The following is a 16,478-nucleotide window of genomic DNA, read 5'->3' on the forward strand; positions in this document are numbered from 1 at the left end:
ATGGCGACCGTCCTGCCTAGGGTCACTTCCGGCTGACCCGGAAATTGTTCCGGTCATTTTCCTTCCCCATCCCCCCTTTCATCTGCACTCATTGACTGCTCCGCCAAGTAAGTAGCAGTTTTTCTTGCTCACGCCCCGGTTGGCTTTCTGGGCCTGAAGTTGACCCTACCCTGAACGGAATGCGGGGAGGGGGGAGGGGGACCACAGGACAGGGTCCAGACGCGTCACCCCTCCTTTGGCCTCCAGCTGGGAGTCGCGAGCACGCTCCAGCTGCGATCGCGGTGGGTGCCCCTCACCTGCCGGAGTCTTCTCCACCCCCAGCTGTGAGGCCGAGACTCCCCCAGCACCGGAAGGCGCCAGACACCTGCTGTGGCCTTGCCCCATCTTCCCGCAGCTGCGGGCCTGAGCACCCCCATGCCGCGAGGCCTTCAAGGACGGCAGGTGCAGGGTGTTCCCCCTGCCTCCCTCACTTCCCAACCCACACCCTCAGATTTTTCTCTGTGGGTCAGTGACGGGGATACAAAAAGGTTAGGTGGAGTTTGTGCAGATCCACCCAATCTCCACTCCTCTTGGGAGCCCAAGCCCTTCCTAAAGATGTAGCTCCATTTCCTAACTTGGCATCCCCTTTTGGTAAACCCCTTTGGGATATAGCAGGGCAGATACTACACTGAATCTTTAGAGCAACCCCTCTGAGGAATGATACCGTGTCTCACCCGTCAAAAGTGCCCCCAGTAGTTCCATTTTCACTCCTTTTTCCCCCAGTACTCTGACTTTGAAAGGCTGGTAAGTGTAGAGCTAGACTAAACCACTGAAGTTCAAATGAGTTTTGAGAGACCCTGGGGAACTGAACTACTGCTCCCAAGGCCTGGTCAGTAGAGATCTCACTTCCATAGGCAAAGGGGTTGGGGAACCTCATTTCTGGGTTTCAACATGACAGCTGCCCTGATCAATCCTCAGAAAGGCCAGGATCCAGCCATACATCAATGGACCCCAGGGGCATCTTGAAGGCATTTCCCAAGCGGAAGAAAATTCACACCAATCCATCATCAAAAGCACTTGCAAAGATTCCCAAGAGGGAAGATGGAAAAAGAGCGAGAGGTGAGTGGATGCAATCTCAGAAACCTCTTGTGCTCGAACCTCTAGACTTTCTACGTTGTTCATGGCCAAAATCAGATCTTAGAGCTGACTCTGTCCACTCAGGGCCTGCAGGTTGGTTTATGCCTGCCTTGTACTAGGCTTGGTTCCAGGTCTTTGACAGACCACTTGCTGTTATCTTCTACCCTACCCTGGGACTCCATTAATCAGAAAACACTTCCTGATCCCTAAGGAAATGACCAGCAGAATCCTTTGCTCTCCAGGAGGTTACCTGCAGTGGGGAGTGGGGTTGGGGTCCAGAAATCCATCTCAGGCCCCCAGAGTTATAAGATATTTTGCAGCCAAATTAACAAATAGATGACAAAAGTTTACATCGGTTGGGAAGGGAGTATCTATTAGGCTGTGCAGCCTATAATGCCAAGACATGTATGCCTTGTGCCTGGTCTACTGTAGGTATCTATTAATACTTATTGAAAGAGTAAATAAACAAAGTGATTTGTAGGATGTCTACAATGTGCCAGACACTGTTGTAGTTTACATGAGGGAACAGGACTTATCAAAATCCTTGCTCCTTACATCAAGTGATGGCCCATGAGGAAATGAACTGTGTGCTTCTGGTGGAACCCCCAGAAGGCAGGTAGTCTGAATAGAAGGAAAAGGATTGTTTTGGGGGAAGGAGACTATAACAGTATCATTCCAATCATGTCTGAAAGTTATAACAATAGGCATGTGGTATCTCCTCCACAGAGTGGCTGAGCTCCCTGCGGGCCCATGTTGTGCCCACTGGCATTGGGCGAGCCCGAGCAGAACTCTTTGAGAAGCAGATTGTCCAACATGGCGGCCAGATATACCCTGCCCAAGCCCCAGGGGTCACCCACATTGTGGTGGATGATGGCATGGACTGTGAGCGAGCCCTCCACCTCCTTAGACTGCCCCAGCTGCCCCCAGGTGCTCAGCTGGTAAAGTCATCTTGGCTGAGTTTGTGCCTGCAGGAAAGAAGGCTGGTGGACACGGCAGGATTCAAGATCTTCATCCCCAACAGGTGGGCTGGTCCCAGTCTTTCCTCAAATGCTTTCCAGCAGCATCTTCAGCTCTTTCCTTGGGTTATTAAAAAGAACTCTCATTGTCTTAAATGAATATGTTAGAGAACCAAGGTGTCTGAGTAGAGAAGGATTGAGAACAGATAGGGTTAGACCTTTGGAGTCTTAACTTCCCATCATCATCCCTCCAGGTACCTGGACCAACAACAGCTCAGTAAAGCAGACCAAGACTCTTCTACTCCTGGATCCTGTGAGGCTCAGCTCAGGACAGCTCTCTCTCCTCTTCCTACTCCCATTAGACCTGTGTCTCCTCCTCACAGGACAGAAGAAGCTCCAAGCACCCAAGCCCAGGTGAGGAGTCCTTCAGCCCCTACAGTTCCCTTTCCCTGGGAACTAGATCACAGAAACAGGGAGGGCCTCGTGGTCATTCAGGAAGTCCAAGGCCCCTGAAGAGAGGAGGGCTCTCTTTATTGTGAAGCCATTTAGCTTTTCCCAATACTTAATCACTCCTATTTTTGCCCAGATCATATCTACCAATGTCACTGGGCATCCTAGGGCTGGGACTGAGGAAGTCAAATGGAACAAAGCCCCACACTTAAGGAAACCCAAGTCTGATGCAGAAGACCAAGCCTAATTCTTGGGTCTAACTAGGAGACTCAACCCCTACTTTCGAGGAGCATCCATTGGGGGCGGGGGGGCATGCATTTATTGTCTCTTCTTCTTCCTTACCTCAAGTCCAGCTCCGATGATGAAACCAGTGATGGGGAAGAGACCCAGATCAGCGCAGCTGATTTGGAAGCCCTGATCAGTGGCCGCTACCCCATCACCCCTGAGGGAGATGGTGAACCTAGCCCAGCCCCTGAGGGTCTGGATAAGTGGGTCTGTGCACAGCCTTCGAGTCAGAAGGTGACCAACCACAATGTCCACATCACAGAAAAGCTGGAAGTGCTGGCCAAAGCCTACAGTGTTCAGGGAGACAAGTGGAGGGCCCTGGGCTATGCCAAGGCCATCAATGCCCTCAAGAGCTTTCACAAGCCTGTCACTTCCTACCAGGTACCTGGGGGCCAGGACAGGGTATGCAGAGGGGTGGGATGTGGTCTTCCCTTTACTGGCTAGAGGTTGGTGGAGGCACCATTCACAAGTGAGGTTCAGGTGGAATGGTTAAGATTTTATGATGTCTGATCCTTGCACAAAAGAAAAAAAAATAGGGAGATTGATGAAAGCAGATTGGCAAAATTTTGATAATTATAGAAGCTGGGTAACAGATACTTGGGAGTTTGTTACACTGTTCTCTCTACTTTGGAATTTTTTTCCATAATAAAGTTTTTAAAACATTCAGACCCTGGAAGCCAACAGACCAAGGTTTGAATTCTGGTTTCCATTATTCACTAATTGTGTGACTTTAGGCAAGTACGTAAACCGTTGAGCGTCAGTTTTCCTCACCAGTAAAAAGGGACTAAGAATAGTAACAATTCAGTGTTTTATGAGGACTAAATGAGATGATCTCTGTAGTGTATGACCTGCTACACAGTAAGGCCTCAGTAAATGTTAGCTCTCGCTGTTGTGATGATGATGGTCACTAGTATCACCATTACTGCCTTTTCTCTACTTCCTGTGCTGATCTCCATCCCTCTGGAAAGCAAAAGACAAATTAAACAGCCCATTCCATCCAAATTTCTCATCTTCAGTTGTGCCCAACTGGCCATTACACAGCCATTAGTTGCCAACTGACCAGGCTGGTTTTTACTCAGACATCTGCTAAAAGAGTCAGCTTCCCCACACTCTGGCCCTACCTCTCCCATCTTCTCACTCTTTTTTCATGCCTCTGCCAACCCCTTCCTCTAGGAGGCCTGCAATATCCCTGGGATTGGGAAACGGATGGCTGAGAAGATTGTAGAGATCCTAGAGAGTGGACATCTGCGCAAGCTGGACCACATCAGCGATAGTGTGCCTGTCTTGGAACTCTTCTCTAATATTTGGGGAGCTGGAACCAAGACTGCCCAGATGTGGTACCATCAGGTCATACCTTGGCCCATCCCCCTCTCCGTTTTGCTGTGTCTCAGAACTCCTGACCTACAACTTTCTTACCTTGCACTCTCATAGGAATGAACCCAGACTATAGGGAGACCATTTTTTAAAGGGCCCAGGGCTCATGTAAACCCCTCTCCTAGCTCCCAGAACTGCCCTGTTGTTTGGTATGGTGGAGGCACTAATCTGGCAGAGATGAGAAGTATGTTTCTCTGTCTCCCAGACCAGCAAGGGCCTTTCTGAAGAGACCAGGCCTCAGGGCTGAGTACGCAGAGCAGTGATTCCCAAATCTGGCTTGCCCAGATTCACCCCTGGACCGATGGAATCATGAACCAGTATTTTGGGATTGTGGCAGGGCTGGATTGGGGCTTGTCTTCCATGCCGCTTGCCTTTCCAGAGTTCCACTGATTACAGACCCAACTGCTCCTGGGGTAGGTCCTGCCTCAGGCCTTCCTTGAAGGCTGGGGGTGATGGAAGCCTTGTGTGTATGCTCATCACTGCCTCTTCATTGGTCCTGGATCCTCATAGTGTCCCCACTGGCCTCTTTTCTCCAGGGTTTCCGGAGCCTAGAAGATATCCGCAACCAGGCCTCCCTGACTACCCAGCAGGCCATCGGCCTAAAGCACTATGATGACTTTCTGGAACGCATGCCCAGGGAGGAAGCTACAAAGATCGAGCAGACAGTAAGCAGGTGTCTCAGAGCAGTGAGGAGCCAAGAACTCCTGATCCTTCAGCTGGGGAGCCTAGCAGGCAGAGGAAGCTATGGGCCACCAGAGGTTAGGACCAGGGAGGAAAGAGCAAGTCGAGACTAAAGCTATGGGCCCAGAGGAGGGGTAGGTGGCTTTGGTAGGGTACTACTTAAGGCTATTGGAGTTTGAACTGGGCTAGGTTTGGGTGGGTTAGGGTAGAGATTCTTAACAGTTTTTGATTCACAAACTTCTTTGAGAACCTGGTGAAAACTATGGACTCTTTCTCTCCCGAAGTTGTACAAATGTACAAAGTTTTATATCTCTTTCCAGACACGTGGGCTTTCTGAAGCCCACCTGTTTGGAGAGATGGCGAAGAAGCCCAGTGCCGGTAGGATTAAGTTTGGGGTTAGAGGAAGGATAGATCAAGAGGTGAGTTAAGGTTAAGCCTGAATTAGGAGTAGGGTTCTCTTAGTGTTGGATGCTTTTAGTTAAGATTCACGGTTGTCCTAGAAATAGGTTTGGCCAAGATTAGGGTTTGGTTTAGAGTTGGGTTACGGATCAAGTTCATATAATTGGTGTTAGGATTAGGGACTGGTTGCTATGGACAAGGTTTGCTCACTTTGGTCTAGGTTTCGGATAGGGTAGGACTCCACGGAAACTATGGATAGCGTAGTTGAAATTAGCCTCCAGCTCTTCAAGCCACAGGAATCTGAGGCTGGCGCAGGATGGATGAACAGGCCCCTTTGTTCACCCGTCACCAGGCTGTGTTGTTAGTGACGGCACCATCACTCAGCCAAGGTGTCCATGCAAGGATAATGCCCCAGTGAGCCTCCAGGACCCCTGCCCACCTTGCCTGCTCCCCCCATTGAAGGGTGTCAGTGTTAGGGGTTTTTGATGGGATTATTCACCCTAGGCCTCCTCCCATCTTCTTGGGAGGCTCAAGAAAGGAGTGTGGGGATTAGCAGAGCCTCCTGTCAGGAAAATTGAGGTGTCATGGTTGAAGGTATCCAGAGACCCAGAAATCTCAGTGTCCTGGGGTGGAGGCGGGAGTCTATCTGCATATGAAAGGCCTAATGTCTCTGGGATAGGGGCTAATGGGCTTATCCCTCTCAATGAGGGATGACCCTTCAGCGGACAGTTTCTGTCACAGCTCGCTTCTCATGCAGCCCCATTCCTCCAAGTAAGGATTTGGACATTGGCTAGATTTGCCTTCCTCTCTCCCCTCCCCTCGCCTCCTCTCCTGTCCCCTTCCCTCTTCTCCCCTCGTCTCCCCTCTCACCATCACAGGTGTAGTTATATTTCTGGGCTCCATTTCCCCCAGGCTTGGGCCTGGGGCACCCTGCCAGCCACCAGGCCTCAAACCCCAACTCACACACTCTGCCTGTAGTACCAAATCCTGGGGCTGAGGCCTGGCTGAGGACTTTCAGGCATCCAGCCCTTTGTCCTAGGTGGAATTTGACAGACGTGGCACAAGGGTTGGAGCAGGGCCAGGAGAAGGTGTGTCTCTGCTTTGAAGGAGCCCTAGAGGGGAGATCAGCGCCTCCCCTCAGAATCAGAGTAGACTCCTTACATCTCTTCTCAGGCGGCCTCCGCAGTGCGAGCACATTTTCTTCTCCTCTGCCCTGTGAGGCTAGAGAACTGCTGCTCCCGGGAGATCGGCCTCTGCTCCCGGGGCCCATGCCCTCAGGCCTTCATCACACTCCAGGGAACGTCTAGGGCATAAGCTGGGAGGTGGGTTCCTGGGCCAGGGAAGGCCCTTGTGCTAATACAGGAGAGGAACTCCTTGGGGGCTTAAGGTCCACAGCCCCTCAGCCCTCACTGCTCTCTCCCAGGTCCGGGAATCAGCTCAGGCCATCAACCCTGGGCTGCTGTGTGTGGCATGTGGCTCCTACCGACGGGGGAAGGCAACCTGTGGTGATGTGGATGTGCTGCTCACTCACCCGGATGGCCGATCGCACCAGGGCATCTTCAGTCGCCTCCTTGACAGCCTTCGGCAGAGAGGTATAAGCTCCATCTCTGGGTGAGCAGGTTGGCAGGGGGCAGGGCAGATCTGGGTGGCCCCCAAGAGGGAGAGCCTCAAAGTTGAAATCTCTAGACAGGAAGCAGGGGAAGTTTGCTTCACGTGACTCGCACCTTGTGATTAGAGACATTTCAGGGAAGAGATGAGACAGCCCCATACCACACAGTACCACCTGCATGTTGAGTGTCTCATCTTACCTTTCTGCGACACTGTGGGGATGGGAGGAGTGTCTATACACATTTTATAGGTAAGGAGACAGGTGCAGAGAGGGCAAGGTCACCCAGCAAGTAAATGAGTGACCTGGGACTAGATGACCCAGGACAATCAAGAGAGCTGGGAGGATGGGATGGCCCGAGGCCTGGCTCCTAGACCTCTCAGCAGCTGTCCTGTGTTGGGCCAGGGTTCCTGACTGATGACCTGGTGAGCCAGGAGGAGAATGGTCAGCAGCAGAAGTACCTGGGTGTATGCCAGCTCCCAGGACCAGGGCAGCGGCACCGACGACTGGACATCATCATTGTGCCCTACAGCGAGTTTGCATGCGCCCTGCTCTACTTCACCGGCTCTGCCCACTTCAACCGCTCCATGCGGGCCCTGGCCAAGACCAAGGGCATGAGCTTGTCGGAGCATGCCCTCAGCACAGCTGTGGTTCGGGACACCCGAGGTCTCAAGGTGGGGCCTGGCCGAGTGCTTCCCACTCCCACTGAGAAAGATGTCTTCAGGCTCCTGGGCCTCCCCTACCGAGAACCAGCTGAGCGGGACTGGTGACCCATGGTTGGGTTGGAGGGGGTACCCAGCTGGACCCGCTGCCCCACCTGGCCGCCCCTCTAGCCTCAGCTGACTAAACCTCACCACTTCAACCAGCAGCTCCCTGAGCCTGAGGAAAAGGGCCAGCCTGGCTCCTGGGTCTGCCTGGCCAGCCTCTGACACGAGCAGGCTGCTTTTCCTTCTACATAACTGCTCCCGGTAGAGTTCGGCACACGGCCCCTTGCCTCACTTGAAGCAGGGACAGGTGGCTGGTTTGAAACCGGCTTCCTGTACTGAAGGCCCAGGCATCCCCCTTCTCTACCCTGAGGAGGGTCTAGCTGCGGGGGGTGGAGTGGGGGCTGCAGGGGCAGAGGCCCGCAGCTATGGCCTAGCATTACCCAAGATCCTGTGGAGCAGGAGAAGGAGCCACTCCATGTACGCCCTCCACCCACCCGCTTCCTGTGCAGCTGGAGGTGTTGGGAGAGGGTGCCCCAGGCTCCACGAGGACAGCATTGGAAGGCCCAGGGGCCCAGTAAAGTGCATTTGACATTCAACCTGCCTGGTGTCCATGAACCCCTGCCTGTCTTCCACCTGGGCGGGGTGGAGGTGGGAGCTAAATGGGAGCCCAGAAAGGCCAGTAAATTGCTCTCCAAGTAGACTAGGCCTGAGTCAGCTCCTGAACTCAGAAGGGCACTGGTGGACTTTAAAAGGGAGAATTCATGGAGTCAGGCATTTAGAAGTGCCTGTCTCCCCATCAGCATCTTTGGGCCCTGCCCTAGGACAGGCTATCTGAGGACATGAACAGAAGTGACGAAGACTCATTAAGAACAACTAAATGGTGACTGCCATCGACAGGGCTGAGGCAGTCGGGAAGGCTCCCTGGAGGACGGGAGGGGCGTGCTGGCAGGGAAGTAGCCTGTTTGCGAGGGGCAAGCAGGCTCTGGAGGTAACTAAGGAACCCACTTTGGAGGAGCTGCTGTGTGCTGGTGTCAGGAGAAGGCTGGGCTGGGAGGACTGAGAGTCAAGCTGAGGGCTACTTTGATAGAGCAGATAGGAACAAGTCCAGCGAGTGGCATCAAGATCATTTTCAGAGGCTGGACCTTGCAGGATGGAGAATTGGGTGAGGGCTGTGGAAGTATATGGGGGATTTTGAGGCAGAGCAGAATTCTAGAGCCGACCTTCAGTGGCGTGGCTTGTCAGGATCCCAGCAGTCTTAGAATGGGTCCCCTAACTCTAGTTCAGATCCCTGAAGTCCAAGCGATGGGGCCTTGTCTGCATGGGTCATGCAGGGAAGGAACCAAAAGCCCATGGAGTCTGAGGGCCCCTTTCCCAGCTCAGTACTGACCATCAAAATCCTGGAAACCTCTAAGACGTGAGCCTCTCCCTCAGCTACTCCCAGGGAGGTGTGGCTGTCCAGGCCCTGGAGTGGACAAGAGGAACTGGGAAATCCCTGGGCCCCCCCAGGTGTTAGAGCTGCTTTTGTCCTTGCTCCAGGTCTGCTAGTTCTACTCTGGACTGTGCCCTTGGTGCCTGCCCTCATCCCCAGCAAGGACGGAGTTGGCAGAAGCTCAGAACCTGGGGTGTTGGCATCCAAATGTGGCCATTGCTTCTCCACTCCTTTTACTTCCCACTTCCTGAGCCTCCAGGGCTAGAAGAGGGAACTTGGCCAGTTAACCCCTTCCTACACACAAGATGTCCCCAGAGCCATAGGGAGGGATAGTGCTGACTTCTTTGTCTGAAACCAGGGGCCCTCATTCCTGCCACCCCGGTCCCATAGGAGACCCAGAATTCCAGAGACCACTTTCAGAGGAAACTCCTGGTTCCACTGTCTGGCAAGGGCAACAGGAAATCATGGGATACAAAGGGAGAGTGCCCATATCTTCCAGAGAGATCCATCCTGAGAGGAGCATACTCTTGGCTGCCTGGTTTGGGGGAAGGGTGGTTCTCTGAGTCCAAACTAAGCAGAGTGATTGGGGGATTCCCCAGCCACTTCAGAGCCTGAACCTGGTTTTCAGCCCAGTGCCCTGTCCTGTTGGAAAGGGAGACTGAATTCAGAGCACTGGTGGGAACTGACATTCTGTCTAGCAACTGAGCACCCCAAAATCACCATCCAATCACCACCTGTCCTGAGGAAGATGAGACAGGCATCACAATCTTGTTTCCTGCCCCTAGTCCAGCCATTGTCATTCTGTCCCTGAGCCAAAGTCCATGGTCAGATCACATGTATGGTAGAGTAATGGTCTCCCAAAGATGTCTTATGTTCTAATCCCTGATACCTGTGGATATGTTACCTTACTGATGAAAGGGACCTTGCAGATGTGCTTAAGGTTGGAGAAAACATTATCCTGGATTATCCAGGGGCCCAATCTAATCATGAATCCTTAAAAGTGAAGAACATTTCCTGGCTATAGTCAGAGAGAGATGCAACAAAGAAAGGTCAGAGAATGCAATGTTTCTGGCTTCCATGATAGAGAAAGGGGCCACCAGCTGAGGACTGTGGGTGGCCTCTAGAAGCTGGAGGAGGCAAGGAAACATTCTGCTCTAGAGTCTTCATAATAGAATGCAGCTGTCAACACCTTGATTTTATTCTAGTGAGACCAGTGTCAGGCTTCAAAACAACAACTGTGGGAATAACTGTTTTAAACTACTAAATATGTGGCAATCTGTTACTGCAATAATAGAGGACCAATAAGTAGACGGGTGTCTTGGTTTCTCCTGTACGAAGTGAGCAGGCCCTGCTGTGAGGTGGAAGGGCCCCCTAAGTGCAGTGGGGTGTGGGGAAGGGGAGGAAGCCTCATATGCCTGGAATAGGGGAGGGTCATGCAGTAGGTAGGTAAAGCCCTGGGTCCCACCTGCCAGTTTGAACCTCCCTTAATGTCAGTTTCTGTCTCATACTTTGTGTCCAAGATACAATCCTCTCTGGGCTGCTCTGCCCCTACCCTGCCAAACTGGGAGCCTGATCTTTTCCCAAGGCCTGGGGTGATGACGTTGACCTTGGCCCAAGACTTGCACTGAAAGGGGAGCAAGATAAAGCCAAAGTTTATGCCTGGGTTCTGGCTGCTCATTGGGGAGCAGCTGTAGGGACAGGGTCAGGGGCCTTCCTGGTCTGGAGTGGACATGGCAAGGTGGGCAAGCCCAGCCATGTCCAGCCCTCCAGGATCTAAGGGCTGGGAATGGAAAACCGGCCCTTTGTCTTGCATCTCCAGGAGAGTTATGGAATTCCTGTTCCTTTAAGTGGAAATGGGATGCCTCTTGGCAGGACTAGGGATTACAACTTGGAGAAGACATTGGCCTTACTTACTCTTCACTCCCCCATAAGGAGAGCACCTTTCCAGGCCCTCCCTACCACTCAGAGATCAACTTCACATGGAAATGACAGCTGTTGGGGTACCTAATGCTACCCACACTCTACAGACATCCAGGAGCTGTGCCAGGCCCAGAATGGGCTCAGCCCTATGGGTTTAGCCCTATGTCCACTGTCCCTTCAGTCAAGGCACCAGCCAGCTGGTTTTTTCAGAATCCCTGAGCCACAGGACAATCCTGTATCTGAGTTCTGGGACAGGGGGACCCCCAAGCTAAAACCCGAAGCTGGCCTGAGACTCGGCAAAGCCTCATCCCCATCATTTGAACTAGGGGCACTGCAAGCCCTGGTCCCCCACAGTGGAGGTCAGTGCAGGCCAGAAAAGACCTAGAGGAAACAGTCCTGAAAAAGGCCAGAAGATGAGGAGAGGACCAGGGCTTAAGAGACTGGAAAGGGCTCTGAGGATGCCACTGGAGACAGTACAGTTGACCCTGCATATCTGCAGGTTTTGCATCTGCAGATTTATTCAACTGCAGATGAAAAATATTTTTAAAGTTACATTGTTGCTGATGTGTATGGTTGCAACTTACTATAAACATGTACAGACTTTTTCCCCTTGTGGTTATTCCCTAAACAATACAGTATAACAGCTATTCACAAAGCATTTCATTGTATTAGATCTTATAAGTAATCTAGAGAGATTTAAAGTATACCAGAGGATGTGTAGTTATATGCAAATGCTACACCATTTTATAAGGGACTTGAACATCTGCAGATTTTGGTATCCATGGGAGGTCCTGAAACCAATCCCCCATGGATACTGAGGGACCACTGAACAGGCACCAGGTGAAGGGTCACTGCTCACTGCTTGAGTGACAGTGAAACCTCTGCCCGGCCCTGACGGAGCAGGCTCAGGGCCCCACACATAGTGTTCCTTTTTCAGTGAGACTCCTCAGCCCCACTGCCCTCACCCATGCGGGCTCCAGTTCCCTCAGCTGGGCTGTCACTGTGCTTGAGCCTGTTCATTTGTTTGTGTGCCTACGGTGCATTTCCAGGCCCTGTGTGTGAGCTGCGTGTTCATGATTTTGTATCTGCGTATGTGTGTGGGCAACTGGCTATATGTCAGTATGTCTACCTAGAGCTCTGTGTGCATGTTGTCAAGGGCTCAGGCAAGGCCTGGGGGCTGGGAGGAGGGTCCCTGGAGTCCCCTGTGATGCCAGGCAGGGATTGCAGAAGGTGATGGAACACCAGCTGGGCTCTGGACTCTGGGTCCTTGTGTCCGTGGAGGCGGCCGCAGGGCGGGCCGCCTGCGTCAGCCTTGAGCGGCCATCAATAGCGTGCGGTTAATTAATTTGATGGGAACAGCAGGGACCGCCGTTTGCATTTAGTGAAGTTCCAGGAACTTCCAACCTCATCTTCATAATTGGCCTCATAAATTGTAAGAAAGAGAGAGATCAGCAAAGCGGGAGGGAGGAGGGGCTGCCCGTCCGTCCTTATTTAATTTTATTGCTGAAATTCATCTTTTTAGCCTCCTCCGGAATCGGCTCTCCCTGCCGGATTTGCCTAATCATGATAAATTAATATTCATTTCCCCACCTCTTATCCAGCTCCCGCGCATGGATGGAGTTGGGGAGGGTCTCCTTCCAGACCCTTTGCCAGGCCTTGATGGGTGGGGACCCTGAGGGGAGCTGGCGTGCAGAACAGAAAGTGGAGTCTGGGGAAGTCTAGGGGGAGCCTGGGAGAAGAGGTGGCTGTTCTCTGGGGGGTGGGGGTGACTGACTGGGGCTCCCAGAGTAGAGGCTCCTGAGGCCCCTGTTTCTCCCTGGGCAGGGACAGCCCAGAGAGTCCCGGGTGCTGGGATCAACTACCCCTGCCAAGCTAGGGCTGGGGGGAGGGTCAGGAAGAGCTGAGAAGGCTCTTTTGGAGATTCAGTGGCTGAGACGGGGCAGACAGAATGGATTTGGGAGATGAATTTTGAAGTCTAGCTTAAGTTGAGAGGTTGGTTTCCCACCTGACCTGGTCTTTGCCCCACTACCCCACCAAGTGCAGGTTGTCTTGCCCTCTGCAGACTCCAGGGGGGACCCATCCTCACCTGTGGGGCCTCATGGGCACTGATGATCTCTGACCAACAGAAGTAGTCTCTCTGCTTCTGCACAGTGCAGGCCAGCTGGATGGCCAGGCCCCTTGCACTGGGTATCTTGGCTGTGCTGTGCGACTGTGCCGTCTACTGCTCTTCCTTAGTAAGGCCCTTTTGGAGGCCTGCGGGAGGGTGTTGCTGGGAGAATAATGCAGTCCTGCCTTTCTCTGGGCAATGGGGCCTCCGGAGTCCAAAAGATCAAAATGGTCTGTCTTCTTGCATCCTAACTAATATGTGAGACCTGGAAGGAACTTTAGGCTTCATCCAGGTGCTTGCCCCATTTTACAGATGAGAAAACTGAGGACCAGAGATGGGAGGTGACTGGCCCCAGGTCTCATAGAAGTTAGGGGGGCTGAGACTAGAAGTGAGGGGTGCTTCCACCCCACCTTGGAGGCTGGGTGTGGTGGGCAGGATTCTAAGAAAGACCTCCAGTGACCCTTGCTCTTGTAGAACGCCCCCCTTCTTTTGAGTGTAAGTGGAGCCTTTCAACTATGTGGAGATGTTACTCCGTGGTTCTGTTACCTCATATGGCAAAAGGGGGCTTATCTGGGTAGACCTAGTCTAATCATATGAGCCCTTTAAAAGCAGAGTTTTCTCTGTCCAGTAGCAGAAGGGGCAGTCAGGGAGAGGCAAAGCATGAGGAGGATTTGCCCTGCCTTCGCCAGCTTTGCAGACAGAGGGGGCCTTGTGCAAGGACCAGGGAGAGTCCTCAAGGAACTGAGAGCAGCCCCCAGCTGACAGCCAGCAAGGAAATGGGGACCTCAGTACTACAACCACAGTGCCTGCATTCTGCCACCAACAAAGATGAGCGTGGGTGCTGATCTTCCCCAGAACTTCCAGATAAGTGCTCAGCCCAGCCAACAACTTGAATTGAGCCTTGTGACGCCCTAAGAAGAGAACTCAGCTGAGCCTGCAGGGACTTCTGGCCTACAGAACTGTGAGATAGTAAATGGGTCTCGTTTTAAAGAGCTAAGTTTGTTATGCAGCAATAGAAAACTAATACATGGGACTTAGCAGAAGGGTGTCTTAGGAGGCTCCACTGATGGGGGGGGGTGATGAAGCTAGGAGAGGTCTGGGGCTCTATCCTAATGCCATGTCCCTCCTTCCATATTCCCACATGGCTACAACTGACAGGAGCTGCTCCCCAGTTGTCAAAGTCCTCGGCACTCCCTGTTGTTTTCCTTGGGACCAAACCCTTGTAAAGCACTTACCTTTATGACTCCAGACAGGCAGAATCTGGACCCCTGGGTGATGAGGAGCAGTGAGCTCTCCTGACAGGAGGAGTTTCTATGGAACTGGGCTGGGCAGAGCCTTCTAGGACGTGGGCACTACGGGCCAGCTGATAATTTGGTATTCTTTCAAACCAGAGTTCTCCTCCCCTTCCCAAACCAGAGTTAAAAAAAAAAAAAAAATTATTCATGGGGCCTGCATGGGTACTGGTAAAAGATGTTTTGATTCCTACTGGAAAGCACCAACGTCTTTGGAGGTCAAGGAACACCAATTGATATTTTGCAAGTTATGGAAAGAGTCTCCAGTGAGGAGACTCAGGTTAGCTGCACCAGATTTCTGGTTTATTTCAGCGAGGTTTAAGCAGTGTTTATTGATTGACTCCTGAGCCTGGTCAGTCACCCTTAACCCAGTTCTGCACATGGAAGATATCATGTAACCTTCCCAACAGTCCTATGGACAGTTGTATTATCTCCATTTTGCAAATGAGGAAAGTGAGGCCCAGAAAGTTTCATTTACTTGTGCTAAATCACACAATACATGAAGAACAGAGCTGGGTTTCAGTTTAGACTCTTTGACCCAGGAAGCCCAGCCATTTTCCTTGGCTCCCCTCTGGGAGTATCTCCAATACAGATCTAACTAGGTTTTCTCTCCAACCTCTCTTCCTCCTTCTCCCACGTATGCAAAGCACGGAATCCTGAGCTTTTCAGAGTGTGTGGTGGGGTCCTAATGCTGATGTTGAAGGGCACAGTTCCTAGCCCTGAAACCTGGGGGGGGGAGGGGTTGAATCAACAAATGCCCACTTGCCCTGACCTCCCACCTCTATTAGGGAATTAGTGTGTGTGTGTGTGTGTGTGTGTGTGTGTGTGTGTGTGTTGGGGGTGGGGCACAGATTCCTAAGCTCCAGCCCTACTGGAGGCAAGGGTCCTGGCTCTGTAACTTACATATGTCTCCACACATGCCTCACCTGACCCCTTTGACTCCCCCTCCCCCCACATATCCCTATACAACCTATACAAACCTGACTCTTTTCTTTCATTCTCTACACATGTCCATACATGTGCGTGGCCCCACTTTCACCACCCCAACATGCCTGATTTGTTGCCACATGGACTTCACACAGGATCTGATTGGTCCTCGCCTAAGACACCTCCCCCCTCCCACCTCCAGGCTTCCCCTGAGGAATCATCTCTCATCACCATAACCTTAAACTCAGCACTGTATGGGAGCATTTTGGGGCCAGTTTGACAAGGACCTCTGGTCAGGCTACCCTACCTACCTGCCAGGCCAGATACCTTCTTGGAAAGGAATCACTCCCTGCCTGCCCCCCTTCCTCTCAAGTTGTGTAATGGGGAGAAAACCCAGCACCCTTAGGGTCTGGTCCTGGAGTGAGGACCTGGAGGCCAAGCCCTTCCTCTCCCTGCCAGAGAATAGTCCTGGAGCTCCGGGCAGCCCCAGTGGCCCACCCCAGAGGCCAAGGACGCAGTCCCCACCTCAGAGCTCTGAGAACCAATATCCCCCACCTTAAAGACTTGCCTGAGCCTTCCCCACCCAAGTTCCTGTGGAAGCCCCAGGTCCAAGTGATGAAGGAGGGCCCCAGGGGGATGGCCTGAAGGAACCCCACCTACTGCCCTGTGAAGTATATTCGTGGACTGCAGATTCCCCTCCAGAACCTGGCTCCATGGGCAAGAAAACTGCTCTCTAGCCCTGGCCTGGTAGTAGCTCAATTGGTTAGAGCATTGGCTCAATACACCAAGGTTGTGGGTTTGATCCCCTGTTAGGGCACATACAAGAAACAACCAGTGAATGCATGGATGGGTGGGACAACATAACAACATTCTCACTCTCTCTCCCCCATGCCCCTTAAAACCAATCAATAAAATTAAAAAACACACACACAAAAAACCCAACACTCTCTCCACTGCAAGCTTCAAGTTCCATGCTTCAAGTTTTGTCTTTCTGGATCGCACTCCCTCTACCCCATAGGAGAGACTAATGGGCCTCTCTGGGATCTGGAGTGGAAGTGACTGCTCCGAAGCAGGGGGATGGCGGAACAGGGGAATGTTCCACGGGGTATCATCGGGGGCAGGGGCGTCGCCGCAAACTGGTATCCCCCGGCCGGCGGAAACTTGCGGTGGGCGGCGGGCGCCAAGTGTGTCGCGCGGGGCAGTGGGGCGGGTACTGAGGTTGACGAGCG

At 52.5% G+C, this 16,478-nt stretch overlaps 1 protein-coding gene across 1 annotated transcript; it reads left to right on the plus strand.

Moving 5' to 3' along the window:
- The first annotated feature begins 78 nt into the window (after positions 1–78).
- On the plus strand, positions 79–8,170 carry POLL (DNA polymerase lambda). Its single transcript, XM_036264935.1, has 9 exons — positions 79–107; positions 958–1,098; positions 1,843–2,137; positions 2,327–2,486; positions 2,871–3,188; positions 3,981–4,154; positions 4,718–4,846; positions 6,685–6,853; positions 7,273–8,170. The coding sequence occupies exons 2-9, from the start codon at positions 984–986 to the stop codon at positions 7,635–7,637; spliced, it is 1,725 nt and encodes a 574-aa protein (XP_036120828.1). The 5' UTR covers positions 79–107; positions 958–983; the 3' UTR covers positions 7,638–8,170.
- The last annotated feature ends 8,308 nt before the right edge of the window (positions 8,171–16,478 follow it).

This window comes from Molossus molossus, unplaced genomic scaffold (assembly GCF_014108415.1).
Source record: "Molossus molossus isolate mMolMol1 unplaced genomic scaffold, mMolMol1.p scaffold_m16_p_17, whole genome shotgun sequence".
Taxonomy (NCBI): Eukaryota; Metazoa; Chordata; class Mammalia; order Chiroptera; family Molossidae; genus Molossus; species Molossus molossus.